Source organism: Verticillium dahliae, genomic scaffold (genome assembly GCF_000150675.1).
Source record: "Verticillium dahliae VdLs.17 supercont1.15 genomic scaffold, whole genome shotgun sequence".
Lineage (NCBI taxonomy): Eukaryota > Fungi > Ascomycota > Sordariomycetes > Glomerellales > Plectosphaerellaceae > Verticillium > Verticillium dahliae.
Genome location: NW_009276934.1, coordinates 912,168 through 938,973, shown reverse-complemented (window position 1 = coordinate 938,973; position 26,806 = coordinate 912,168). Strand labels below are relative to the sequence as shown.

General features: G+C 50.4%; 8 protein-coding genes and 1 non-coding gene across 9 annotated transcripts; 5 read left to right on the top strand and 4 right to left on the bottom strand.

Annotated features, from left to right (window-relative positions):
• Positions 1-1,883: 1,883 nt before the first annotated feature.
• Positions 1,884-3,275, top strand: VDAG_07182 (NAD-binding Rossmann fold oxidoreductase family protein; the record flags this gene model as incomplete). The annotated part of the gene is made up of 5 exons (XM_009656087.1): positions 1,884-1,914; positions 2,113-2,296; positions 2,348-2,631; positions 2,692-3,146; positions 3,207-3,275. The coding sequence occupies 5 exons, from the start codon at positions 1,884-1,886 to the stop codon at positions 3,273-3,275; spliced, it is 1,023 nt and encodes a 340-aa protein (XP_009654382.1).
• Positions 3,276-3,811: 536 nt separating this feature from the next.
• VDAG_07181 (short chain dehydrogenase) lies at positions 3,812-4,450 on the bottom strand (the record flags this gene model as incomplete). The annotated part of the gene is made up of 2 exons (XM_009656086.1): positions 3,812-4,365; positions 4,417-4,450. 2 exons carry the CDS (start codon positions 4,448-4,450, stop codon positions 3,812-3,814), a joined length of 588 nt encoding a protein of 195 aa, XP_009654381.1.
• A 980-nt stretch (positions 4,451-5,430) lies between these two features.
• Positions 5,431-6,640, top strand: VDAG_07180 (NMRAL1 protein; the record flags this gene model as incomplete). The annotated part of the gene is made up of 5 exons (XM_009656085.1): positions 5,431-5,610; positions 5,684-5,873; positions 5,935-6,269; positions 6,383-6,513; positions 6,625-6,640. 5 exons carry the CDS (start codon positions 5,431-5,433, stop codon positions 6,638-6,640), a joined length of 852 nt encoding a protein of 283 aa, XP_009654380.1.
• Positions 6,641-6,893: 253 nt separating this feature from the next.
• On the top strand, positions 6,894-9,169 carry VDAG_07179 (glutamyl-tRNA(Gln) amidotransferase subunit A). Its single transcript, XM_009656084.1, has 4 exons — positions 6,894-7,032; positions 7,110-7,187; positions 7,255-7,895; positions 7,959-9,169. Exons 1-4 carry the CDS (start codon positions 6,980-6,982, stop codon positions 9,092-9,094), a joined length of 1,908 nt encoding a protein of 635 aa, XP_009654379.1. The 5' UTR covers positions 6,894-6,979; the 3' UTR covers positions 9,095-9,169.
• A 900-nt stretch (positions 9,170-10,069) lies between these two features.
• On the bottom strand, positions 10,070-11,059 carry VDAG_07178 (uncharacterized protein; the record flags this gene model as incomplete). The annotated part of the gene is made up of 4 exons (XM_009656083.1): positions 10,070-10,498; positions 10,635-10,648; positions 10,942-10,983; positions 11,047-11,059. The coding sequence occupies 4 exons, from the start codon at positions 11,057-11,059 to the stop codon at positions 10,070-10,072; spliced, it is 498 nt and encodes a 165-aa protein (XP_009654378.1).
• A 251-nt stretch (positions 11,060-11,310) lies between these two features.
• Positions 11,311-11,382, top strand: VDAG_20201. The gene has a single exon. It is a non-coding gene; the product is annotated as a tRNA-Thr (tRNA).
• Positions 11,383-13,436: 2,054 nt separating this feature from the next.
• On the top strand, positions 13,437-17,075 carry VDAG_07177 (bifunctional P-450:NADPH-P450 reductase; the record flags this gene model as incomplete). The annotated part of the gene is made up of 6 exons (XM_009656082.1): positions 13,437-13,551; positions 13,658-13,776; positions 13,832-13,867; positions 13,934-16,015; positions 16,083-16,279; positions 16,397-17,075. The coding sequence occupies 6 exons, from the start codon at positions 13,437-13,439 to the stop codon at positions 17,073-17,075; spliced, it is 3,228 nt and encodes a 1,075-aa protein (XP_009654377.1).
• A 563-nt stretch (positions 17,076-17,638) lies between these two features.
• VDAG_07176 (alkaline proteinase) lies at positions 17,639-19,018 on the bottom strand (the record flags this gene model as incomplete). Its single annotated transcript, XM_009656081.1, has 4 exons — positions 17,639-18,087; positions 18,165-18,366; positions 18,427-18,669; positions 18,731-19,018. The coding sequence occupies 4 exons, from the start codon at positions 19,016-19,018 to the stop codon at positions 17,639-17,641; spliced, it is 1,182 nt and encodes a 393-aa protein (XP_009654376.1).
• Positions 19,019-21,322: 2,304 nt separating this feature from the next.
• VDAG_07175 (NAD dependent epimerase/dehydratase family protein) lies at positions 21,323-22,434 on the bottom strand (the record flags this gene model as incomplete). Its single annotated transcript, XM_009656080.1, has 2 exons — positions 21,323-21,697; positions 21,757-22,434. The coding sequence occupies 2 exons, from the start codon at positions 22,432-22,434 to the stop codon at positions 21,323-21,325; spliced, it is 1,053 nt and encodes a 350-aa protein (XP_009654375.1).
• Between the last annotated feature and the right edge of the window lie 4,372 nt (positions 22,435-26,806).

Sequence of the window (26,806 nt, the reverse complement as noted above, 5' to 3'; positions counted from 1 at the left end):
TTCATTATAAGAGCTTATATTAGTTTATAGGAATACTTAAAAGTATATTTATAATAACGAGATCCTTTAAAATCGAGGTTATAATAAGCGCTTAAAGCGCTAATTTTAATTTATTTATTAACGAAATAAGACTTAAAATAACTTAGATAGGGAACCTTATAAATATTATTATATATATATATTATAAACTAGATTAATAGCTCTTATAATTAATATCGATTATATTCTTATACTTAGCTACTCTCTTAGCTTTAAGGGGCTTAAGCGTAAGGGTCTTATATTTAAGAGGTATTATTATAGCTAGAATAAGAAAGAAAATAAATAAACGGGAATAATAAAAATAAGTTTTTATTAATTATATAAATATTATTTATATATATTAAGTTAACTTATAAAAATTAAAGAAATTAATATAAAGAGAGAGAAAGGTTAATAGAATAGAATTATTAAAACTTATTAATAAAATATATAAATCTTCTATAGAATTTATTTAATTAAAGTAATTTAATCCTATTATTCTTATTAAAAAATAGTTTAATTTATTAAGAATTATTCTAATAAATTCTATAAAAAGTTAATAATTATTCTATTATATTCTATTAATATATTAAAGGCTTAGAGGCCTTAAGAGTACGTATTTAGTAATTATAAGAATATTATTTATTATTAAATTCTAATTTATTTCCTTTATTTTTAGGATTTAGAGGCCTATTCTTATTATTTAATAAATAATTTAATTTATTTCCTTAAAGAGCTATTTATAGATAATATTATTACTCTAAAGCGCTAGGAACTAGAGGCCTAATATTTATAAGAATAATAGGCTTAAGCTATATTTTCCTTATTTCTAATTATTATTTCCTATTATTTCCTATTATTAAATTATTTACTTTAAAATTAGAAGAATAGATCTAATATATTAGAGACTAGAGAATTATAAGTATATTAGAGTAGTTATTAACCTTAATAATAGCTCTTAATATTAATTCTTATAATTATTCTATTTATAAAGAAAAGAAGAGCTAATATTAAATTAATATTAAAGAATTCTATAATTAGGATAGCGATATTTAAGGTATCTAGGATATCTAGGATCTATTGCTCTTAGGAGTATATAAACTATAGCTTACGTAATCGCTAAGAGTAGATAGGTATATCTAACTTATATAGGTAGTAATAACTTAGAGAAGTAGATAAGAATTATATATAAATTAACTATTATAAGACTTATTAGATACCCTACCTATCCAGAGCTCGCAAGCATAGCGGAAGTACTGGATTGGGGTTCACATAAGCAGTGAAGCCCTCTCAACAGGTCCTGCTATTTGCAACCACGTGATGGTGCTCACCAGCGAGCCCTCGATATATAGGAGAATCACGCATGGCTGATAATCACTCGTAGCATGATTTCCTTCTTTCCCACAATGTGAAGATGGCAACCTAGATTCTGGACATGAATAGATATGGGACACATGAATATTGGGATCCCAATGGCGTGGCGGGGAGTGACGGATCGAGTGGGTGGGACTTCGGGGAGTAGCGGGCCTCCATCCCCCCAAACGCACATTTACAGGCTGAGGGGCGCTGGAGCAGTACACCATTGGAGTATTTGCACCCCGGGTTTTCCAAATGAGGGATGGTCACTGATCACGACAGGGGAGCCCGGAGCGATGACAGCGCTGCGAGCCCACCAAGACATCCCACTTTGGCCCACTACACCACTACAGTGCACAGCGGAGTCGCCACGCATGAGGCTTGATCGCAAGCAGCAGACAAAACGTACTTCAGGTTGCCAATCGCAGTGAATTGCGCTGATTTCTTTTCTCATTTTACCACTCCGTCAATCAAATCTCATACCCTAGCAAGAAAATTCTCATCACACCATGTCTATCGGAGTCGGTCTTGTCGGTGGAGGTCAGTCTTGTCCCAACCCTGACCTCGCCAGCATTACTTACACCCCAGAGCGGGGCTATTGCCATCTCTTGCTCGCTCTGACCATGTTTGGCTGACCTCTTTGACTCAGGCATTTGGGCGCGCGAGGAACATGCGGTACGAAAACCCGACATTTCTTCCGCAAGAGGGCGTAATTTTCCACAACTGCGGCTAACGAAGACATACAGCCCGCCATCGAGGCCGCCAAGGACCTCACCCTCAAGGCGGTCTTCTCGAGGACCCTGAAGTCTGCACAATCCATCGCAGACGTCGTAGCAGGATCTCCTCAGCTTTACTCCGATGAAGGGGATGCCGGATTCGACGCTCTCCTGGAGCGAAGCGATGTTGACGCCATTATTGTCTCGTGAGTAGCCCAGTGCTGGCTGGCGAGCTTCAAACACTAACGGCAGCGCAGGCTGCCCATCGCCAATCAGCCGCCGTACATTCGCAAGGCCCTGCTGGCGGGAAAGCATGTCCTCTCTGAGAAGCCCGTCGCAGAGAACGTCAAGGACGCTGTTGAGCTCATCAAGTGGTACCGCTCCGAAATCAAGGGCCTGAGCTGGACCATTGGCGAGAACTGGCGTTTTCTCAAGAGCTACGAGTTCGCCGCCGGTGAGCTGAAGAAAGGCTCTCTGGGCAAAATTATCGGCTTTCATGGCCGCCAGCATGGATGTGTTCCCCTGGACTGGAAGTTCAACCGTAAGACGCCCTGATATTACCTACAAAGACGTGCCACACTTGCTGACTGTAGTCTTCTAGTCACCGAGTGGCGAAGGAAACCTACCCATCAGGGTGGCTACCTCCTTGATGGAGGTGTTCACTACATGGCCGGTCTCCGTCTCCTGCTTGCTTCCCAGTCGAGTGACCAGGTTGCCCGTCTGTCTTCGTTCACCACCCAGATTAAGGAATACCTTCCTCCCGTTGACACGGCCGGTGTCATCATCAAGACCAAGGCTGGCGTGACTGGAACGTTCCAGATATCCAGGGGCACCAGCCTGAGCGCCGATGAGTGGACTGTTGCGTGCGAGAACGGGTGGATCAAGATCGAGAACGAAAAGGTCACAATTTCCCGCGATGGCACAGAGACGGTTGAGACTGTGGCTAACGAGAGGTCTGGAGTTCCTCCGGAGATCCGTGCCTGGGGAGAAGCCCTTGTTGCCGGCAAAGTACGTCCGGAGCAGGAGCCTGAGGCGGCTCTTGCAGACCTGGAATTGGTGAGTCGTGATTTTCCTCAAGAATGCAAAGCTTATGAAGCTAACAAGTTATCTTTCAAGATCGAACTCATGCTTCGAAGTGGAGAGAGCAACGGGGCGCCTGTCGATACTCAGCATCAGGACGTGTGAGCGCTCTATTGTGCACATCATCGTCGATGACAAGCTGCGCCAATACACTGTCATGTCCATAATTCACGGCTAGAAGGTAGCGTTATCGGAGAGCGTTCGTTTCTATTTTGATCATACGACGTTCTCGAATCGAGAGCAGGGCATCAAAGGGCGAGCGAGGAAGGCAGACTGTACTGGGAAGTGTCCAATCGAAAGGCATGCAAGACGACATGAACCTGGTGATTGATTAGAGAATACACTGGTAGAAGATTGATGCCTCGCGTAAGCCATCTCTTTCGACTCCATCCTTTGAATATAATCTTCATGGCATTTGTTATCGGCACCCTTCCCTCTGCAGCAGCGTGACAAGGACTCCAGCAAATCACCACGGGTGCACCTTCGCCTGTTTTGCCACAAATCGATCCGTTTCTCCATCTCTATCCCCGCGAACCATCTCCAAGATTCCCTGGGCACTGGTTTCTGCCGACTCTCCGCCATTGATGATTTTGTTCTGTCTGTCGCCCTCTCCTGCTAGGTTCGTAACGACATATCCAGGCTCATGCCCAAAGCTTGGCAGGATGCTCCCAAGTTCTGTACTGGTAGGCCATGGATGCGGTCAACATGTTGAGGGCTGCCTTGCTCATGCGATATACCTCGCCAGTCACATGGTACTCCCTGATGGACTTGTCCATCCAAAGGGCGATGGAGCCGAGCGAAGACGAAACGTTGATGATTCGAGGGTCGACAGACGTCTTCAGCAAGGGCTCCAGAGCCCAAGTCAACAACAGGACGCCAAATACATTCGTGTTGAAGACCTCTTGGAGGTGCTCGCGTGAGACAGGAGCGTCATGGCTATAAATGCCGGCATTGTTGACCAAGACATCGATAGCATCGAATCTCACTGCCAATTGCACGGTGGCCGCTTTGGTGGAGTCAACAGAGGCAATTTCAAGCTCGAGGAAGCTCAGCGTGCCAGCCGGTTTGCGAGCTTCTATTTCAAGAAGAGCTTTGCGGCCTTTGGTTTCTGAACGGGCGGCCATGATGACATGGTTGTCTGCTGAGGCGTTGGCAAGGATGTGCGAAGTATCGTACCCGACTCCCGAATTGGCGCCTATACACAAGGTTAGCTCATAGCATATGGCTATGGCGCCTTGCTACTTACCAGTGATGAGTATGACTCTTTTGTTTGACGCCATTTTTGAGGATTTCACGTTACGGCGGTAGTAGATGAAGACTTGAGGCGACTTCAATTGAAAACGATACAGCGACGACAACCAGCTGAAGGATATAGACAGTTGACTCTCAGATATATCGTCGACCATGAGCAGCATGGACATGATCAATCCTATTTTCATTGCCATTTGGATTCGTCAGTATACTTGTGCTACGCGTATATGGAGTTAGGACATGTTCATAGTTCGATCTCCGAGCATCAATACCGTCTTTAACCCCAGAGCCAGATTTGTGACGTAGCACATATCTTCCGTAGTTCGAGCAGCTTCCGTGCTGGCCTAGGAATATTGATATACACACTTCTAGGCTAGCTGGAGCTGTTGATGATAAATTGTTGCCATCATGACGCCCCCATATAGTGGACGAACTGGTTGGCGCCAGTCTTGACATGAGACCCAAGGACTGGACCTGGCCATTCTGGCTTCACCAATGGCCAAGCCTCGTTCCCGTCGGCCAATTGATGGACAGTGCTACTATCTGCATCATGTGTCTTTGCGAAGCCCCTGCAATGAGCCAGCGTAAGGGTAGCTGACCAACGGTACTGCGTCAGTATGATGAACCCCGCACCAGTACCGTGATGTGCCTCCTTGTCGTCCTTTGGTCATTTGCTGTGCAAACCTTGGGTCGCTCGTCCCGATGATGCACTGCACACAATTGTTGATGTCCAATAGGTGCTGAGAGAGCTAGACCAGTGCACGTGTCGAACAAGCATTGGCTTCATGTCGCCTTTGTAACACGCGAGAACCTATGCAGAATGACAGGTTACGTGATTTTATTGAGCTTCTATAAAACATCGCAGTGCCTGCACGCAGCGGTGGTTCTCTCCAGAGGTGCACATCATTTCACCCCACACCACCCTTGCCTTGGGTAACGATATCACGAACCTTAAGCCGAACCGCGATATCAATTTACTTGCCTACTTCTGCAAACCCTCAGACCCAAGATGGCGGCAAAGAAGATCATTGCCGTGTTTGGGGCCACTGGCCAGCAAGGTGGTTCGGTGGTTTCCGCGATCCTTCAAGATGCCAAACTTTCGAGTGAATGGTCTGTTCGTGCTGTGACCCGGGACACCACGAAAGAGTCCGCCAAGAAGCTCGCGGCCCAGGGCGCCGAGACTGTCCAGGTAACTCCGCTGATATGGGCGTCACTGAGCCCCATGTCCTCGTGTAGATCTCCAAGCTGACAGCCACACAAAGGCCGATTTATCTGACAAGAAGTCGGTCGTCCAAGCGATTGCTGGGGCTGAGGCCGTGTTCGCCGTGACCAACTACTGGGAGTCCCTGAATGCAGAGCTAGAGGTCAAGCAGGGAAAAGACATTGCCGATGCCGCTAAAGAAACTGGCGTCAAGCACTTGATTTGGAGCTCTCTCATGGACGTCAAGAAATGTAAGTGCCAAAGACGCTGTCGAGCCTCGTTGATCAGCGCAGCTGACGTGGCGTGCCTCAGTGACCAACGGCAAGCTCCCCCACGTCTACCACTTTGACGGCAAGGCTGCGGTGGAGGAGCATACCCGCTCTCTTGGCATCCCCGCAACCTTCTTCATGGCAGGCTTCTACATGACCAACATTCCCGGCCAGGCACTGCGCGCCGACCCCCCCGCTCACGTCTGGACTCTGGCGTTGCCGATGCCCGAGAGCGCACCCATTCCCGTCTTCGATATCACCGACACGGGCAAAGTTGTCAAATCCATCCTCCAGAACAAGGAAAAGGTCCTGGGAAAGCGGGTGCTGGGTGCTTACAAATACATGACGCCGAAGGAGCTCCTCGAGGAGTTCAAGGCCGTGTTTCCCGAGGCTGGCAAGGATGCGACCTTCCTCTCGCTTCCCCACACGGCTTACACCGACATTTAAAAGGCATGGGGCTCCCCGACTTTGCCGCAGAGGGGTGGCTCGAGAACATGCGTCTCATGGACGAGGGCGGCTACTACGGCGGTGCATCTCTGGACGAGTCGCACGCGCTCCTCGAGGAGCCTTTGACGAGCTGGAAGGAATTCATCGCTAAGGCACCGGCATTCAAGGATCTGATGTAAGAGGATGTTTCGTTTCGATAGGTTGCCGATTCCCCGCCCTTGATTAGTAGTGTGTTCACTTCACTCGCTCCCTGATGCAAGTCCGCCCAAGGGCCCCACCGAACCAGAGACACGCTGGTCTAGGTTTTGCGAAAGTGGTAGTGTCAGGTACATCTGATAAGAGTTTGGTGAGGCGTTCCAGCTGATCTGGTAATGTGTGACTCGTGAATACGCTGGCCTCGGATCTCCGTCTCCCGCCCGGGCCTCCGGCCACTAATGGCTCCCCGAGACCCACCAACCAAACAGCTTGTGCTTGATCCACGTCGGCACCCTCGGATGATGGTCATGACACACTGACGTCCTGAACTATAATCCAGACGTTACCTTTCGTTTTGTCACTGCACTTTCAAATTGGCATCAACGCCTCCTTACTGTTTGTCCAACGTCGTTTTTTTTGTGGCCGGCTGGTCGAATCATTGCACCATGTCTGCTCCCGCGCCCCGGCGCATGTTCCTGTATCCAGATCCTGTCCGAGCGTAAGCCTCTCCAGCACTTATCTTGAGGTTTCATGCGCCTCACGGGAAGAGGCGCGTCAAGCTGATTTGCAGTGTAGACCAAATGTACCGCAGAGGAAAGATGGCGGCCCGAACCCCAGGATATACGACTGGTTCCTCGTAGCGGCTGCATTCTTGTAAGTTGTCACGATGACCTGTAGCGTAGCACGCCCTCCCATGTTCTGAGGCTGATGACGCGAACAGTATGGAGAATGTCGGCTTCATTCGCAGAGCCGCTTGGAAAAACGCCAAGTTCGGGTCGCTCCGAGACATCTGGGACTACATCGTCACCGTGGAGCCACGACATGACCCTGCCGTGTTCCCTCTCGTAGACGATGCTAGCCACGCCGAAGTGAAGCCCGCTGATCACGCTGAATTGGAGGGCATCTTGGATCAACACCAGTTTGCGCGCAAATCGTCCATGTTCCCAAACACGGCGGCATACTACCGATCTCAGTATCTATCAGGAGAACTCACGCCGTTGGATGTCGCACATGCAATTCTGCCCCTCATCCGCCGCGACACGTCGCCGCCCGGCGAACATTCCGTGGCGTGGATCGAGGTGCATGCTGAGCTGGTACTCAGAGCAGCCGAGGCCTCGACGATTCGATACAATGAGAAGAGATCCCTCGGGCCGCTGGACGGTGTACCAACGGCCGTAAAAGATGAGTACGATGTCCTTGGCTACCGTACTTCTCAAGGCGGCATACATGACTATGCTGAGTTTCTTGAAGTCGGGCCTGGGGCTCGGGGCAATGTAGGTCAGCCTTCTTGGTGTGTGTCAAAACTGGAAGAGGCTGGTGCAGTCATCTACGGCAAGCTGTCATTGCATGAATTTGGCATGGGTAAGTTTGCTCCATCTCTTACCTCAACCCTTCTCACCCTCTGATCATCATTAATTCTTCTAGATACCGCTGGGTACAACATCTTCCATGGAACGCCGAGAAATCCCTACGACCCATCCTACTATACGGGTGGCAGCTCGTCAGGTTGTGGATATGCCGTTGCAACTGGCATCGTGCCCCTGTCCATGGGAGCCGACGGTGGCGGCAGCATTCGTCTCCCTGCATCCTTCTGTTCCGTCTTTGGACTCAAACCCACTCACGGAAGGGTATCTTTTTACCCGGGCCAGAATCACAGCGGAACGGCTGCTGTGCGTGGTCCGATTGCATCCGACATGCGCTCCCTGATTGCCCTTTACGAAGTCACAAGCGTGCCTGGTCCCCAGTCCTTCTTCCCGCCAGCCAAACCTTTCGACTTTTCATCAGAGGGAGAGCGGACCAAGGTCTTGGGTCTCCCAGCGAAATGGATCTCCCGTGCCGACCCAGAGGTTCAAAAGATCTGCCAGAACCTCATGGACCGTCTTGTTGACCAAAAGGGCTACACCGTCGTTCCCATTGACATTCCGCTTGTGGCCGAAGGACAGATAGCACACGCCCTCACGCTCCTCACAGACGCATCTAGTCTCGTGCAGAGCACAAAAGGCATCTCACCCGCCAATCGCATCCTCCTGGCGCTTGGACGCACCACACCGGCCTGGGACTTTCTTCTCGCCCAAAAGCTGCGGCGGGTGCTGATGGAGCACCTGTCCTGGCTGTGGCAGCAGCATCCTGGGATGATCATTGTCACCCCTACGAGCGCCAGCGCCGGTTGGCCGATTCGGAACGAAAAGGAGCTGAAGTATGGTATTAGCGATGGAGATCAGACGATGAAGACAATGGAGTATGTTTGGCTGGCCAACTACTGTGGCGTCCCGAGCATCACTGTTCCCGCGGGATACGCCATGGCTGAGGGTAAAACTGGATCTGCCACTTCTCCAACTGTGCCTGTTGGTCTGATGGGCACCGGCGAGTGGTGCTCAGAGGAGGCTTTGCTGCGTTTTGGTCTCGATGCGGAGGATGTTGGTCGCGATATTCTGCGTCACCCACCCAATTGGGTCGATGTGGGACGTCTGGCAAAGCAAGAGAAGGAGCGTACTGGCTCTGTCACGGAGGGTTCGGGGTCTGTGGTGACTGAGGGAGATGAGGTGCCTTTGACAGTATAATTGGCCGGCGGCTAGAGTGTCTGTCCCTTAGATTCAGAAGTAGGTGTGATTCCATATTCACTTCACGGTTGACACTAGAGTCCATGTCAGTCTCATCGAGGGAACAAGATATCTGAATCTGGGGTGTTAAACAAGTCTGGGGTGAGAACACCTTTACTTTGGCCAGATAGAGCGCATGTGGGTTCGAATTCAAAGAAACCTGACCGGGATTGTCAGTGTCGTGTATTTCCAGCTTCAGAACCCTAACGTCAAAGGTAAGTGAGTGAACTAGGTAGTTTCGTTCACAATGAGTGGATCGTGGCTGTTAGCATGTTTGACTGATTGACTCCCAAGGGCCCCCCTTCCGAGCACAAATTACAACATCAATACTTCTTCCTCCCGCGTTGGCAAATGAACGATTGGAAAATAGTGCTTCTACTTAAGTGCACTGGTCTAATAGCACAATGGTGTGATAGCCAATGCCTCCAGAGGTTGAGCCCAGCACTCGGATTGACAAGCCCTAGAATATTGTGCAATTCCGAGCGAGCTTCAACACCGCTGGTGATACGTGGTCAACAGACGCATGACCTTCAGCCATATGATTGCACGCTGGACCGCAGTCGCATACCAAAACAAAGACGGGAAAGATTTGCGTCTCCCCGCCACTGCCTAACAATCTCCACCTACCTCATTCTACGCTTTCAGGAGTCAAGTGAGGCAAGGAGCGCCGTTAGCGGCGTGGCAGGATTAAGCCACATTCATATCACGAAGCAGATCGCAGTGCAGGAATAAGAGCTTCAGACCAATCAATGCATGAAGTCAGCCAAGGATCGTCGCCGCCAGGGCGCTGCGTGTCGTTAGTCCGGGCTTATTTTGGTGGCGCGGACAAGGGGTCGAGTTTAGCATGCAGGAGCTGAAAGCTTTCGCGCGGTACCCTGCAGCTATCACGACAGACCTTGAATGCTTAAAGCCTTGGCGGGCTGTCGTTCAAGATATTTAGGGACCGACGCCGCTCTCGCTCACGCGGAGTCTGGCGCGAGCCCTATTGCTAAAAGCATCTGACGATCCCACATCAACGCCTTCGCGGAGCCCATTCTCTACGAAGAAGAAGCCTCTCCTCGCCTGATCCATTGAAAGACGAACAAAGAGCACAGCATGGCTAGCGACGTACCCCGTGCCTCGGGCGGCTCCAAGATCCTCGCGTTCCTCGACATCATCGTCAAGCTGGCTGCCACTGGAGCGCTTATCGGCATTCTCGTCATGCTTCTCAAAATCAACGACACCCTTGTCAAGGTGGTCGACGGCGACAATGTAATCAATGTTGGCTTGCGCTACAGCGGATCGAGTCCTCTGCCCATCAGCGCCGTACTCGAGAATGGCTTCTCGCCAATCGGGATCAACATTGAAAGCAACCTTGGTGAAGGACTGGCAGGCCAGTTTGGATCCGCAATGCCGTTCAGTAGATTGAGACACTCAGCAAGATTTCTTCATTATCAAGAACGCAGAGAGTCGAGTATCTGTATCCACGGCATTGTCCCACCTTACGACACCCACCACATACCCGCCGATCCATTTCTATTGCACAACGCATTTTCGTCAATCTATACGCTGATACCACTTGGGAAGGGTTGAACACAACAGCGAGACGGATTCGCGAGGTTAGCCATCGTTTGGTCTGTTGCAGCGTTGATGAACATAATTATGACACAAGAACCGCACTCGGAGGATATACCCTGCCGCAACAAGAAACGGATGTCGACACATCTCACAAGATCTGAGGTCCCTTTGCGTTGTTCTTCTCAAGGAAGTGACGCCGAATACTTTGGATACTGCGCACATGGCTGGACGACGCCATCAGTAGTGCTTACCAACTTCCTCGACATCGCCTAGAGCATCGCTGTTTCTCCTTTCTCGTCAGTCCTAATTTGCGCCCTCGATACTAGTAATAAAGTACGAGAATGCTTACAACATACCCTGTTCGAACATACTGTGCTCTGAATCTTTAAGCCTGTGAGCTCGCAATCCCCACTTGGGTTTACGAGCTGTGAATTCTCAGACGTACCGCATCTTTTAGATTGTGTTTCCGCCGTGAATCATGGAATGATGTGCCAAGAGAAAGGCTGAACAGCTCAAATCATCAAGTTTGGCCATGTAAGTTGGAGTTAGAGCTTGAGAAGAGCCTAGAAGGGAGCTAATACTGACTAGTACGCCTGCAAAATTCGATCGTGATATCAAATGCCTCGTTGGCTTAGTGGTAAAGCGCATCACTAGTAATGATGAGATCACTGGTTCGATTCCAGTACGAGGCATCACTTTTGCCAGTACACGCCGTTATTGAACATTGAAATTCAATATCTTTTGGCTGGCATGAAGCGCCGAAAGAATCTCTGCAATCTCGCGTGGATTCTGCACCAGTCCATACGGCTTCAGAAGCCACTGCAGCGGACCGCATTGCATTTTTAGGCGGCCTGGGGCCAACCAACCAAGGCGCAGCAAGTGTGCGCAGTGCAGTGAAACTTGAATGCACTTGTCAAGGTTTCTCTGTCGACGAAAGCGTCTGAATAGCCTTTGATGTGCTGTTCAGCTGTTGTCTTGGCCAAGATATTTAACCTGGGAAGAAAGCCTGCTAGGCTTCCATCGTGGCTGAACTCTTCTTGGCATTGTCCATCACCCTATGCACTGGGCATAGCACGCGTTGCTCGAGGATTTGTTGAAACCAAGCGAGATTCTTAAAATGTTCAAGCGACCATCTGATGTCACGATAGGCTGCAATAAAGTTGGATGACCATGTCTGGCATGCATGCGAGCCCAAGATTGTAGATCTCATCAATATCTTCCGGCTCCAAGCCCGAGCAATGGCATCACCAATGCGAACATACGCAGTCGTCTTGGTGCTGTATCTGTGATAGTCCACATACAGCAAATTGTCGCAGACGGAGCGGCGGCGTATCGCTACCCCGTCGGAGCAGGGTCCGAACGGGACAGGCGTCGGACTGGAAATCCGTAGAGAGTTGGTCGGCGTCTTCACATGGCGCTTCGGCCGAGAAGCCGCGGTTTGTGGGCGTTTGTGGACCGCCAAATTTGACGTCAAAATTTAGCGAATCATGCCGTGTGAATGAGGCTTGAGAGTGCCGATCGAGGTTCCACAAGACGAGGCAAGGTTGTTGCGGAACGGGAAAGTCAAGTGGCAGCAAGCCTCGGTTCGGAAGAATTGTTGAGAAGCAATCAGTGACACGGACGCGCTTCCCCTTGCCCCAAGTTTTCTCATGATGCATTGAAACCGGCATGGTAAGTAGTGGGCCAACGATAGTCCTTGATCTAGGTAGAAGCAATGAACCTCGGGTTCTTGTGGGGATAGTCGGCCGCCGGATATTGAGCCTGCGAGGATCAAGCACGCAAACCAGACCAGGCCTTCGTACCGAGTGTGGGATGTCTCGCATATCAAGCCACTCGGTCGCTAACGAGCGTGAACTGTGAAACCCCTGAACGGGTCTCCATACCGAGTGTGTCCTCTATCCAGGAGTGCCTAGCTCATCAGCGGGCTTCAGAGTTTGGGGCCGTCCCTAAATAGCAGCGCGCTCGAAGAGGCAGAATTCATGGCAGACGGAGGAGTTCTGAGGCTGCTCGTGGGGTTTCTTGGCCTATGTACGTGTATTGACTTCATCGCGCATGGTCCGCGAGTCAACGAACAGATGAACACAATATGATCGGTCGGGCAGCCAGCCAAATGGCCGCCGGCCGGAGCCACCGATCATGCTGTACGAGAATAACTAAATCGGGCCAGGGAGTGCCGACACTGCAGATGATTGATTACCCTGAATCTCAGTGGTGGTCGGCACCCACCCGCTACCACCCTGTGTTCGGTCCCTATTCCGCAGGCCCTTGTTAGCCCGGCCCCTGTTCGTACCATCGTTCATTTTTGCTGTGCTGGTAGAGGCGGATTGAAACAGTCCAAAACGTCACCATGGCATTGCTGGTCCGACCTGCTTGCGTAACGCTGAGCGAGGGCGAGGCGAGCCACTGGGGTACTACGACTTGTTTGAGAGCGGAATCTATTGGAACAAACATGCCGCGTAGCCCTCCGGTCCGTTTCTGTAAAAGGCGCCGGGCGGATGAGGTTTGGCGCAAATCATCGCACGGGCGAAACAGCACCGTACCCTGGGTACCGGACCTTCAGGTAGGAGAGGAATGTGTATATCACCAGCGGTGAACGAGGCCTCGATCTAACTTTTGCCTACCCAACCCGGCCCATTTGAGCAAACAGACAATACCCCTAACGTCCTTCTCATTCATATCGTAGCATCTTCTTCCTCTTCACCTCCATCGCTAGTCCCATTCAATACAGTCCGCAACTATCCAGACAATGGCTGAAGAAACACCTATACCTGAGCCCCAGGGCCTGCCGCTCATTGGCAACGTTAAGGAGATGGACCCCGATTTCCCATTGGGATCGATGACATCAATGGCCGACCAATTTGGTACTGCTACACCCCTCTTCTGGACTGATGCAGGGTCGCCATCATGACCGATGCGGCCGATGAGAGAAAGCATCAAGGCCCTTGGCTAACAGTCGTCCGCCTAAAGGAGAAATCTACCGACTGAGGTTCCCTGGCAGGACAGTCGTCCTGGTGTCTACCCAGAAGCTCGTCAACGAGACGTGCGACGAGAAGCGATTTAAGAAGTCGGTCAACTCATCATTAAATGTGCGCCAGGAAAGTCCTTTCTCGTGATACGCTCTCCATTCTGATCCCTGTGCAGCAAGTAAGAAACGGTGTTCACGATGGTTTATTCACAGTGAGTTTCCTGTCTCTGCTGGCCACGTCCCCTACCATCAAATGAGCGACCTGACAGGCAGTGAAGGCGAAAATGGGAGAGGAGAACTGGGGGATCGCCCACAGGATTTTGATGCCCGCATTTGGGCCCCTTTCTATTCGCAACATGTTCGACGAGATGCACGACATTGCCTCTCAGCTCACCCTCAAATGGGCCCGTTATGGTCCCGACACGCCCATCATGGTCACTGACGATTTCACGCGACTGACGCTCGATACCCTGGCACTGTGTTCCATGGGCTTCCGTTTTAATAGTTTCTATTCTCCGGTCTTGCACCCTTTCATCGAGTCCATGGGTGATTTTCTGGTCGAGTGCGGCCACCGCGCGAACAGGCTACCGCTGCCGTCGCTCTTCTACCGCGCCAGGGATCAAAAGTTTGATGCTGACATTAGTGTCCTGCGGACGACCGCCAAGGAGGTCCTTGAGTCGCGTAAAGCCGGCAAGAGTGATCGTCGTGATCTACTGACGGCCATGCTGGAAGGCGTTGACCCCAAAACTGGCAAGAAAATGTCAGACGAGAGTATCATGGATAACCTCATCACGTTCCTGATCGCCGGCCACGAAACCACGTCTGGTCTCCTGTCATTTGCCTTCCTCGAACTGCTAAAGCACCCAGAGTCCTATCAGAGGGCTCAGAAGGAAGTCGACGACGTTTGTGGAAAGGGCACGATCAAGGTCGAGCACATGGCAAAACTACCTTATATTTCGGCCGTTCTCCGCGAGACACTTCGTCTCAACGCCACCATTCCCCTCTTCACGGTTGAGGCCTTCGAAGATACCCTGCTCGGCGGGAAATATCCCGTGAAGCAGGGCGAGACCATCGTCAACCTGCTCGCCAAGTCCCAGCTCGACCCGCTTGTCTTCGGCGAGACGGCCAACGATTTTGTCCCTGAGCGCATGCTTGACGCCGAGTTCGACCGCCTCAACAAGGAGTTCCCCAACTGCTGGAAACCGTTCGGAAACGGCATGAGGGCCTGCATCGGCCGTCCGTTTGCCTGGCAGGAGGCCCTTCTGGTCATGGCCATGCTCCTGCAAAACTTCAACTTCATCCTCGACCCAACCTATCACAAGCACCTCAAACAGACGCTCACCATCAAGCCCAAGGATATGCACATGCGCGCCGTCCTCCGCGACGGTCTGACTCCCACGACACTCGAGCGCCGTCTTGCCGGGCTCACCGTACAGCCTGAAGCTACGAAGGCGACAGAGGAAATGACAAGCTCCAGCGCCACGGCCGAGGGTATCCCCCTGACCGTCCTCTACGGCTCCAACAGCGGCACATGCGAGGCCCTCGCTCAACGAGTTGCTTCCGACGCGGCATCACACGGTTTCCGCGCCACAAAGGTGGACTGTCTCGACAGTGCCAACCAGACGCTGCCGACTGATCAGCCCGTGGTCATTGTCACGGCTTCATACGAGGGCAACCCTCCAGACAACGCCGGCCACTTTGTCGCCTGGGTTGAGGGTATGAAAAAAGAGGACGCACCTCTGAAGGACGTCAACTACGTCGTCTTTGGCTGCGGCAACCGTGACTGGGTGCAGACATTCCATCGTATTCCGAAACTGGTCGACACCCAGATGGAAGCGATGGGCGGAACCCGCCTTGCGGAAATAGGTCTCACGGACGTTTCCACGGGCGAGGTTTTTACCGAATTCGAGACGTGGGAAGACGATATCCTCTGGCCCGCTCTGGAACGCAAGTACAGGACCGAAACCAAGGGCGATGCGGCGCCAACTCACAAGATCAAGGGCATGAACGTTGAGATCACGAACCCCCGAACCTCGACCCTCCGCCAGGACGTAAAGGAGGCCACTGTTGTCGATGCGCGAGTCCTCACCCAGCCAGACGGCGAGCAGCAGGAGGTCAAGAAACACATGGAAATCAAGTTGCCAGAGGGTCTGAGCTACAAGTCTGGCGATTACCTCGCGGTGCTGCCCATCAATCCCAAGGAAAACGTGCACAGGGCGATGCGATGCCTTCAACTGCCCCGTGATGCTCATTTGAGCATCACAACGGATGGGCCGACGTCACTTCCCGTCAACGAGAGCGTGCAGGCCTATGACCTGCTGAGTTCCTACGTCGAGCTGGGCCAACCTGCTACCAAGAGGGTGGGTGCTCATTTTGCAGAATTGCAAACCCCCTCCAACTCTCCTCTTACTGACAGATTTATTCCAGAACCTTCTTGCGCTTGCCGAGGCTGACAGTGACGACAAGACCAAGGCGGAGATCACTCGCCTGTCCGGTGACGCCTACGCCGAAGAGATCAGCAGCAAGCGAGTGTCCGTCCTTGACGTTCTCGAGCGTTTCCCCAGCGTGCAGCTGCCCATCGGTCTGTTCCTCTCCATGCTGCCTCCCATGCGTGTGCGACAGTAGTAAGTTCCTTCTTTTCCTGCGTCGGCGAAACATGAGAATGGCAAAAAATCCCATCTACGCAAAACGGCACAAATGCGTGCCGCAAAAGTCCGACGACGCGCGCTGACAGCTCGCAGCTCCATTTCGTCCTCCCCAATGTGGAACCCCGAGCACGCAACCATCACCTTCTCCGTGCTCAACGCGCCTTCCCTCTCCGGCTCGGGCCAGCAGTACATGGGCGTGGCGTCGACGTACCTCGACTCGCTGGCGCCGGGCGACGTGCTCCACGTCGGCGTCCGCACGCCGAGCACGGCCTTCCGCCTGCCCTCGGACGGCGAGAACACGCCCGTCGTCTGCGTCGCCGCGGGCACGGGGCTCGCGCCCTTCCGCGCCTTCGCCCAGGAGCGCGCCAGCATGATCGCCGCCGGCCGCAGGCTGGCGCCGGCGCTGCTGTTCTTCGGGTGCCGCTCGCGGGCGCACGACGACCTGTACCGCGACGAGCTGGAGCAGTGGGAGAGGCTCGGCGCCGTGAGCGTCCGGCGGGCGTACAGCCGCGAGGCCGAGGCCAGCGAGGGGTGCAGGCACGTGCAGGATCGCATGTGGCATGACCGTGACGAGATTGTGGCGCTGTGGAGGAGGCAGGCCAAGGTGTTTGTCTGTGGCTCCAGGGGGGTGGCCAACTCGGCGAGGGACATGGCGATCAAGCTGAGGATGGAAATGGACAAGCAAAAGGGTGCCGCGGCGGATGAAAAGAGCGCTGCAGAGTGGATTGAGTCGTTGAGGAATGTCCGCTATGTCATGGACGTCTTTGATTGAAGAGCGGGTAGGAAAAGGGGCTGCACGAGCTGGCGTATTGGTGTCTGAAATGGTCGATGGTCTTGACGGTAGCATGAATACTGTCTATCAAGAATACTTGTTTTCTAGCAACAACGAAGTGTTGGGTTGACTGCAACCCGGGGGTTTGATCACATTTGGTTGTTGATCACGTTTGGTCATGTTCGTTGGCTTGGAGCATGACCTTCGCTCAACCTGGTCTCAATGAGGGTCGAAACTGGCCATGGTCGAACGATATCCGCAGACTTCGGATAGAGGATACATCAAATAACTGTACCAGTCGAAATGCGTCCATTGTCACTTTAGGGCCAGTCATGAACACTCCGTTACAACTTGTCGATTCTCTGGTCGAGACAGGACAGCAAGAAACGTCCAAGTTCGAATATAAGTTCTAACTCTGTATCAATCTTACGTCCTCATCTGATATTCGCGCCACCACGCTAATGATCATGTTCATGCCAATCCATAAAATCGTTACTGCGTCCAGCAATGCCGTACTTCTGCTTCAGGACCCCACGGTCTGCCACGCATCAGGCTTGTCAGCCTTAAGCGTTGCCGTTGTAGGCGATGAGGTTGGGGCTGCCGCCACGGATGCCGGTGGCACGGCCAGAGGTGCCGAGGGCAACGATGCGGTTCCTGAGAGCAGCAGGGGTGTTGATGTTCTCAAAGGCGGCGAGATAGAGGGCAAGGCCGGCAACGTGAGGGGCGGCCATGGAGGTACCAGTCAGGGTCCTGGTGGAGGTGTTGGAAGTGTAACCAAGAGACAGGACGTTGGTGCCAGGGGCGAGGATGTCGACAGAGGGGCCGAAGTTGGAGTAGCTGGTGTCCTCGGCCCAGGCGGAGTTGATGGCACCAACAGTCAGGGCGTTGGGGGCGTTGGCGGGAGACCTGGTGGAGGCGGCGACGTTCTCGTTTCCGGCGGCGGCGACGCTGAGAATGCCAGAAGAGTAGGCGGCGTTGATGGCGCTGGTCCAAGCAGTCGAGGTGGGACCGCCTTGATATTGGTGTTAGTTACACATGCACAGAGCCAGAAAGCACAGAGCCAGAAAGCGACGGGACCCTGGAACTTACCGAGCGACAGGTTGATGACGGAGCGGCTGGCACGGTTCTTGCTGACAATGTCGTTCACAGCCCAGTTGAAGCCGTCAAGAATGATGGAGGTCGAAGACGTGCGGCCGACAAAGACCTTGACGTCAATGAGAGTGGCAGCCTTAGCAACACCGTAAGTCGTGCTGCCGATGGTGCCAGCAACGTGGGTACCGTGACCGATGCTCTGTAAAGGGGGCGTCAGTAAAACTCGCAAGGTATGTGCTCTGATTTTTGGTGCACGTACGTCAACCCACTCTCCGCCAGCGGCGTTGTAGCCACGGATGGCGCGGCCGCCAAAGTTGGTGTGCGTGGTCAAGATGCCACTGTCAACGACGTAGGCAAACGTGCCAGCGCCGGCCGAGTTGTCGTAGCGGTACGAAGTCGCGCCCGAGGTGCGGCTGGAAATGGAAGCGAGACCCCAGGGGGCGCTGGACTGGGTGGTGTAGGCCGACAGAGTGTAAATCTGATCAGGCTCAACGGCAGCAACCTAGAGAGTAGTCAGTCACTGAAAGCCACACCGGGGTCCATCAGCCCTTCGGGAAACGTACGTCAGGGTTGTTCTTCAGCTCCGCAACGACAGACTCGTCAAAGGTTCCGGCGTAGGCGTGGAAGTTCTTGATGTCGTAGGTCTTCTCGACACCGGCGAGATCCCGGCGGCCGAGGCTGCGCTTGTGGACGTCGCTGACCCAGTTCAAGTGGGAGGCGACGTTGTCGGTCGAGATGCCGGGCTTGAGGGTGACGATGTACTTGTTGGCAACATCAGGGGTGCCCGGGGCGACTGGCGCAGCGGCCGCGAAGGGCAAGAGGCCCAGGAGAACGTTCCTGAAGTTGACCATGATGGCGATAGAAGGGGTTGGGAGACCGGATAGACAGGCAAGACCGAGAAGTTGGAAGCAGATGAGAAGGCTGATGCTGATGAGTGGAATGAACAGGCTTGATGGGCGCGAGCGACCTCTTTTGTACTCCGCTTCAGTTCCTCAGTCCGATGCCCATGGCTGTGGTCCATCATGGCATTCACCTCCACAAGTCGTTGAGTAGAGGTAATCCAAGAACAGCAGTCATGTCGTGATAGCATGGGGTATCTGGCGCCCAAGCTTACAACATGAGGGGATAACATGCTACCATTTCGAGCTTCCTGATCGGTTCATAAGAGCGAGAGCTAAGGATGGCGGCAGTTACTCAGATGAATGACGGGGTCGTCAAGTTAGGCGCAGGTCCGGGGTGTGTCCCTGTTGCGCTGCGATCTAACGTCTCGGCAGCACCCTTAAGCTTGCCGTGATCTGGCGGCTAGACGAATCTGATGTCCGAACGGCAGGCATTCGCCGTGGCCAAGACCCCTTGATTGGACATGCGCCGGCCGGTGCGCGCTCATCCGATGGGGGTTCCTCGCTGTGTTGAGGGGTGGGGGACCTGATCTGTCCAGGGTGCGTGAGGTATCTGGTGTCGAACTGCCTGATTGGGACGACGGTGCCGAAAGCTCGTGATCTTGCCGCATGTTTTGCGACGCGCCATTCGACCAGCGAGGAAATGACTGCCGATAACTCTGGGGCACAGATCGGCAGTCGCATTAACATTTGTGGGTTAGGTTTGGGTGCAGAGGACACCGTCGGCGGTCCTAGAGTCACCATTGAGAGGACCGAGAGGCCATCAAGGGATGGCAACTCCTGCTTTGAGAGATGGACCTGCTTGCCTGTCGAGGCCCAAGAAGGCAACTGGTAAGAAAAGACGCGCTCATGCGAGCATAAAGTTGCATATGGCGGCATTGGACATGACTTGACGTGCATCTCCTGTATCGCGAGTCTCTGCCCCTTGGTCTTATCAATCAAGGCACAGGAATGTTGTGAGCGTCGAACGCGGGGTATCCGATGCTGACCCGGGCGGCCATGGCCAACTTCTTACAAAACTGGGGAGCGGCCGATCGCATGGAGATCCGGTTTCTGCCGTGCCGATGACTTGACACGAAGGTCTCGGAGGTTCGTTGGCTACTGTTGGCTGGTCCCTTGGAAATGAGGGATTGCGCCCATCATCGAGGGCTCACTTTTCACCCCAAGCCAAAATGATCCGGCAACAGGTCCGTGATGCTGTCAGCTGGAGGCCGGCCGGGCTCCGACACCGAACACAGCATAACCGTCTTTATTGTCAGCGCCGTAACGATGCCGTGATAGCACAAGCCACGCACACAGACACACCCATCGATCACCCGGACATACACTTGTCGCGAGTCTTTGCCGGCTTCAAACTTGTTCTGGCGCCGGAAAAGCCTAGGGCCTAAGGCTACCTTCCTGACTAGGCATGAGGCTTCGCAATCGGCGTTGTGGTGTGACATGGATTCGGCTTGACAAGGGGGCGGCCGGTGGAGGACCTCGCAAATTTCAGGAACAGGCTACAAGTCGCGTTGCTCGATTTCAGCCTGTCAAGTTGGATCGGATCAGCATTGAGACAATGCTGTGTAATAGAAGCATCTGTCGGTTGTTCTGTTGCATGTCCTTTTGGCTTCAAAGAGCATAAACCGCCCAGGCCAGGAAGGAACATCGCTCCTTGGCCTGTTTGAGCATCGGACAGGCTGCTTGTTGGCGGCCATTGTCATTGGAGAACCAAAGATGGGCACACTGAAGCCGACAGAGTGGTTCGGGACAAGTTGAGGGATGCATGGAGGCGTCTGTCAGGATGTACGATGATGCGATGTCGATGGAATAGGGTGTGTAGAGGCATCTCATGCAGAGGTGCTTCTTTTGGGAATGTCGTGATCCTGAGGGGGCTTGGGGGTCAAGGGAGGGGCACCAGGACCTCAGGGTGCCCTTTGCCCTTTGCCCTTTGCCCTTTCCCCTTCTTCCCGCCAGGTGCCCTGTGCCTGCCCTGGCGCAGGGTCGAGGTTGGGGATGGTGCATGCCCTGGAGCTCAGGGGCCCTCGGCGGGTGTCTTAGTAATCGCCACCTTGCTTGGGGGCCGAATTTCGGAAGGTAAGGCACCAGGCGCCTGGATGAGGTACTCCCCACGCCACCCACGAAACTCCTTCAGCACTTGGTGACAATCACGAAGGACGGCGATTCACTTCGCATCCATTTCATTCGCAGGCAGTGGTGACCTCAATCAGTATGTCACCTTTTTCGGCGCACGATGGCCTATGACTAGGTAGACTCTCACAGGAGACCCAGGGCAGCCGCCTCAATCCTGACATCATCCTTGATGGACTGCTCCCAGGCGTCTTCGCCCTTGGACGGCTTCCACCCCAGCCGGCGAGCAACACTCGGAACCGATCTGGCATTGGCCGCCAGAATTGCTTCGACAATCTGAGAGCCCGCAAGCTTGATCTGCTCTTCCGTGAAGACTTTCACATGAGGCAGGACGGCCCACGCCGCCTCTTCCAGGCCAAGATGCTGGATCTGCCTGTCTGGGAACACGCCGAGCTCATGCCCGGCAGCAGCAATCAGCTCGGCCTGCCGGATCATGGTGTGCCCCGCCGTGCGCGCTGAAGATGATGCCCCTTCTGGCCCGTTGGGAGATTCTGGCCCTCGCTGTCGAGAATGTCGAGCAGGGCGAGTTTGTAGAGATCTGCGAGGTCGGTTATGTGGACGTGGCCGTAGATGTTGTTGCCCGCCTCGACGACAGCCACCTGTCTTCTCTTCACAGCGGTACGGTGGGTGAAGGTCTGGATGCTCGTTTTGTTGAAGATGCCTCTCCCTTCGCCGTAGATGATGGGGCTCATGATGACGAGTGTCTTGACGCCGAGCGCCAGACCTGTATCAATGACGCTGAGCTCTGCCGTGCGCTGAGGGTAGGCGTGCTCTGCCTCCAGAGCCTTCTCGTAGCTGTAGGTATCGTCGACGAGGTCATCGAAGACACGGACCGGGACATCGGGCTTCGTGATAGGCCTGTCGCCAATGTTCGAGGTGCCCGACGTGTGCAGAATCCAGACATCGCGACCCGTCAAAGCCTTCCGCTTAGCCAGACCTTCGACCAGCGCGACCCCGGCCCGAGTGTGGTGGCCGGCTGTGGTGTTGATGACGATGTCGTGCTCGGCAGCAGCAGCGGTGGTGGCGTCGAGGTCGTCGAGCCCTTCATACACAACTGGCTTGACACGATCTCCATACGTCAATGAGAGCTTCTCCGCACGATCAGTACCGCGGAGCAGGCAGGTGATCTGTGCATCTTTGAGGGACGGCTCCGGTGATTCGAGGAGGTGGGTCAAGATGCTGCCCCCGATGAAGCCGGTCGCCCCAGTGAGGAGGATTTTCCTGGTCTCGACAGCCATTGTATCCGCGATGTGTGCCTGATGGTTTGCGTAGTAAATGTGACGGGTTTGATCTTCTTTCGCTGTCCTCTACTTAACGTGTTCTATCTGGTGCTTAACAAGCCTGAGCCGGCAATGGCGCCCTGCGGAGTTGGATGCGGAGTTTTACCAACCGAATCCACAGGTCCGACCGGCTATCCGCATTCGATACAAAGCATACTGCGAAACTGCCGATCTTCTCGGGATGATTTGAAATCAGGCGTGATTCCCATCCTGTTGTGAAGCACTTGTTACCCGTGGTACTCGTGAGCGCCTGTATGTATCTGTCCGGAGACCACAGGAAATACCGAATAGTGTGACAGCCTGGTATGGATGGATGATTTGCGTCCACTCGTCACAGTTTCTCAACCGATTTTGAATAATGTCTCTGATAAACTCCGGTCTTTTTCACTACCAGCGCAGCAGCTCGAGTATGAATGGCGAAATGTCCCGCATCTCGAACAGTGAGACGACCACGGGCGGCATCTTGCCGTCACTAGGGATAGCAGGTTATGTCGAAGGCGTGACTAAAAGTTTCCATGCGTGGTTTAGGGCAGAGTGAAGAGGTCTTCCATACGTAGTCCGCAGGCACTAGGCAATAGGTATAGAATCATGACATATCTGATATCTGGCCCTCACAGCTTGGAGAGCCGTCCGTTGTCCTTATACATACGTTCTCGTAGTCCTTAACCCCTGTTGACCTGTTCCACCCCACCTCTTCCCTGTTTTGTGGCTCTGCAGGGCCACCTGACAGGAAGGAGGGTTTTACTATGTCTAATGGCCATCCTCCTTGTGCATCCCGCCACCTAAGTATCATTGCAAACCGGTAGCCTGGAGGACTCGGGCGTTTGGCGACCCGTGAATATTCGAGGATTTAGAAATGTACAAATCATCCCAGTCTGGGCATGTTTTGCCCAAGGCTACAGAGCTAGTGGACGAAAGAAACGCGGATCGGGCGTGATAATGGACGTTCTGTTGAAGATGTCATTTTCCTTAATAACATTGTTGCCGTTTCCCGCGACCCAGGTCTTTGTCCTGTCTCTTGACAGTGTAAAGCCGTCTGTTCCTAGCAGTGTACTAGTGGCGATAGTGCCCTCAAGACCTGGCGGCGTTCCGCAGGCGAAGGAGATGAGAACACTGGCGAATGAACCCTGGTCCAGGTTGGCACGTTGCCCTGCTATCTAAGGTCACGGCGACAGGAGGTATCAGGCAAGGCGAGAGACTTGTTGAATGGTAGCTAAACCAGCGGAGGTGACTAGCAAGTTGCCATCGTGTTGGATAGCCATGTTTTCAACGTTTGGAGCAGTATCCTCAACCTTAAACACAGACAGGCCGTCCGTCTCCGTGGTCGTTGGGACTGCCCATGAGCAGCTCGAGAGTAAAAGGCAGAGCCCAAGACAAGGAAAATGTGTAACACTGGCATCTTTTAAGGTGTCCCTCGCGTCAATATGCAGAAGTTTCGTAAATATTGAGAGGGCTTCACTACTTATATAAACCCTAATCTAGTACTTCCGCTATGCTTGCGAGCTCTGAATAGGTAGGGTATCTAATAAGTCTTATAATAGTTGATTCTTATGTAATTCTTATCTACTTCTCTGAGTTATTACTACCTATATAAGTTAGATATACCTATCTACTCTTAGCGATTACGTGAACCGTAGTTCACGTGCTCCTAGGAGTAATAGATCCTAGATATCCTAGATACCTTAAATATTACTATCCTAACTATAGAGTTCCTTAATATTAATTTAATATTAGCTCTTCTTTTCTTTATAAATAGAATAGCCGTAAGAACTAATATTAAGAGCTATCGCTAGGGTTAATAGCTACTTTAATATACTTATAATTCTCTAGTCTTTAGCGTATTAGATCTACTCTTTTAGTCTTAAAGTAAATAACCTAATAATAGGAAATAATAGGAAATAATAATTAGAAATAAGGAAAATATAGCTTAAGCTTATTATTCCTATAAGCGTTAGGCCTCTAATTCCTAGCGCTTTAGAATAATAGTATTATCTATAAATAGCTCTTTAAAGAAATAAACTAAATTATAATTTAAATAATAAGAATAGGCCTCTAAATCCTAGAAATAAAGGAAATAAATTAGAATCTAATAATAAATAACGCTCTTATAATTATTAAATATATACTCCTAAGGCCTTTAAATCCTTAATATATTAATAGAATATAATAGAATAATTATTAGCTTTTTATAGAATCCGCTAGAATAATTCTTAATAAATTAAACTATTATTTAATAGGAATAATAGGATTAAATTACTTTAATTAAATAAATTTTATAGAAAATCTATATATTTTATTAATAAGTTTTAGTAACTCTATTCTATTAACCTTTCTTTCTCTTTATATCGATTTCTTTAACTTTTATAGGCTAGTTTAATATATATAAATAATATTTATATAATTAATAAATACTTATTTTTATTATTCCTATTTATTCGTTTTCTTCTTATTTTAGCTACGATAATACCTCCTAAGTATAAGACCCCTACGCTTAAGCCCCTTAAAGCTAAGAGAGTAACTAAGTATAAGAATATAGTTAATATTAATTATAAGAGCTATTAATCTAATATATAGTATATATATATAGTAATATTCGTAAGTTCCCTATCTAGGTTATTTTAAGTCTTATCTTTAATAAGTAAACTAAAATTAGCGCTTTAAGTATTTATTATAACCTTAATCTTAAAGGATCTTATTATTATAAATATACCTCTAAGTATTCCTATAAGCTAATATAAGCTTTTACGATCTATATTTTATATATTTATAGCTTTAATAAGTATTATTTTTAATCCTATTAATATATTTAAATTTATTATAAAGTTTTTAGCTATTTATAATAAAAAGAATTAAGCTATAAATTCCTATTCCTTTCTATTCCTTTAATTATTTAATTATATAATTAGCTAATAATATAATTATAGGATCTAGAGAAATAGTATATTATTATTAAGGGTATATTATAGATTATTAAAGAAGAGGATATTAAAAGGGGTAATAACCTGTTACGACCTGGCAGCTTCCGAAGGGGGAACACTGTCAGAGGGTTGGGGTTGCTGTTTGCAGAAGCTTAGGTTGTGACTCTGAGACGATGTGGTGTCGTAAGGCGTTGCGCACTCGTTACAATGAATACAAGGTAAGACTTAGATTGATCACTGTCGTGAGAAAGAATGTATCTACAAGTCCAGAATGTCCGTCCTTATATACCTGCCATCCTGTCCTTGTTGTGTTAGGTGGTGAGCTCATGTTGGATGGCTCACTGGTTAGTTGTTGGTGATCCATGATGTTAGGATCACGGTGTGTTATCCCGTGAGCCATTCCCTGGCTCACTGCGGCGTCCTTGGTGAGCCCGACGACTCACCCTTTATGTCTGAGTGAGCCATCACGTGATTTGCCAGGTGGGCCCGATTCTTATCTTATCGCGCTCCCTGATCGCGGGGTCGTCGATTCGCGGCCGCCCTGCTTCCTTGGTTGTTACAATTATATAAACGTTTATTAGTTCGCTTTCGGGATTAGATTTATAAGGATCCTCTATTCTTAGCCCTTTTAAATCTTCGGAATCTAAGCTCTTAATAAGCTTTATAATTATTAAGAATTAATAATATCCCTTTTATTAATCCTTATACGCTTTTTATATATATTTCTATTACTCCTTCGAATATTATTATTCCTTAAGAGAGTACTTCGTCGATTTATAGTCTAATTTAGAATATATCTAGTATTTATAAATTCTAGTCTTAGAATCTTAGCGATCGTTAATTCTATGAAACGATTATTCTCTACGATCTCCCCTTCTATTAATTTAGCGATAGCTATTTCCGCCCCTATAATACTTATTAATATAGAAGTACTTAAACGTTCTAATATTCTCCTTTACCTTTAATATATTCTTAAGCTAAATAGATAATATATTAAAAGATCGTTCTAGCTTTATTAATATAATCTTTAGCTCTAGGACGCTTTAAATTACTTTTAGAATATTTATATAGAGATAGGTCTCTTCCTAGAACGCTAAATTAAATATTCTCTAATACTATTAAAGCTTATCTAGAAGGATCTAGAGAACTTCTATTCTTAGCTTTCCTATATTTTTAGGCTTTATAATAATAGAATTAAACGTTATAGAGTTCTAATTTATATAATATTAAGCTCTATTAATCTCTAAATTAAATTATTATTTAATCTTTAAATATATTTATTAAATTCCTATACTCCTATTTATATATTCTAAGAAGAAAACTTATATATACCTTAAAAATATATTTAAGAAGAATATATAGAGCTATATATATTAGATTTATAAAAGCTTATATATATCTATAAAGATATA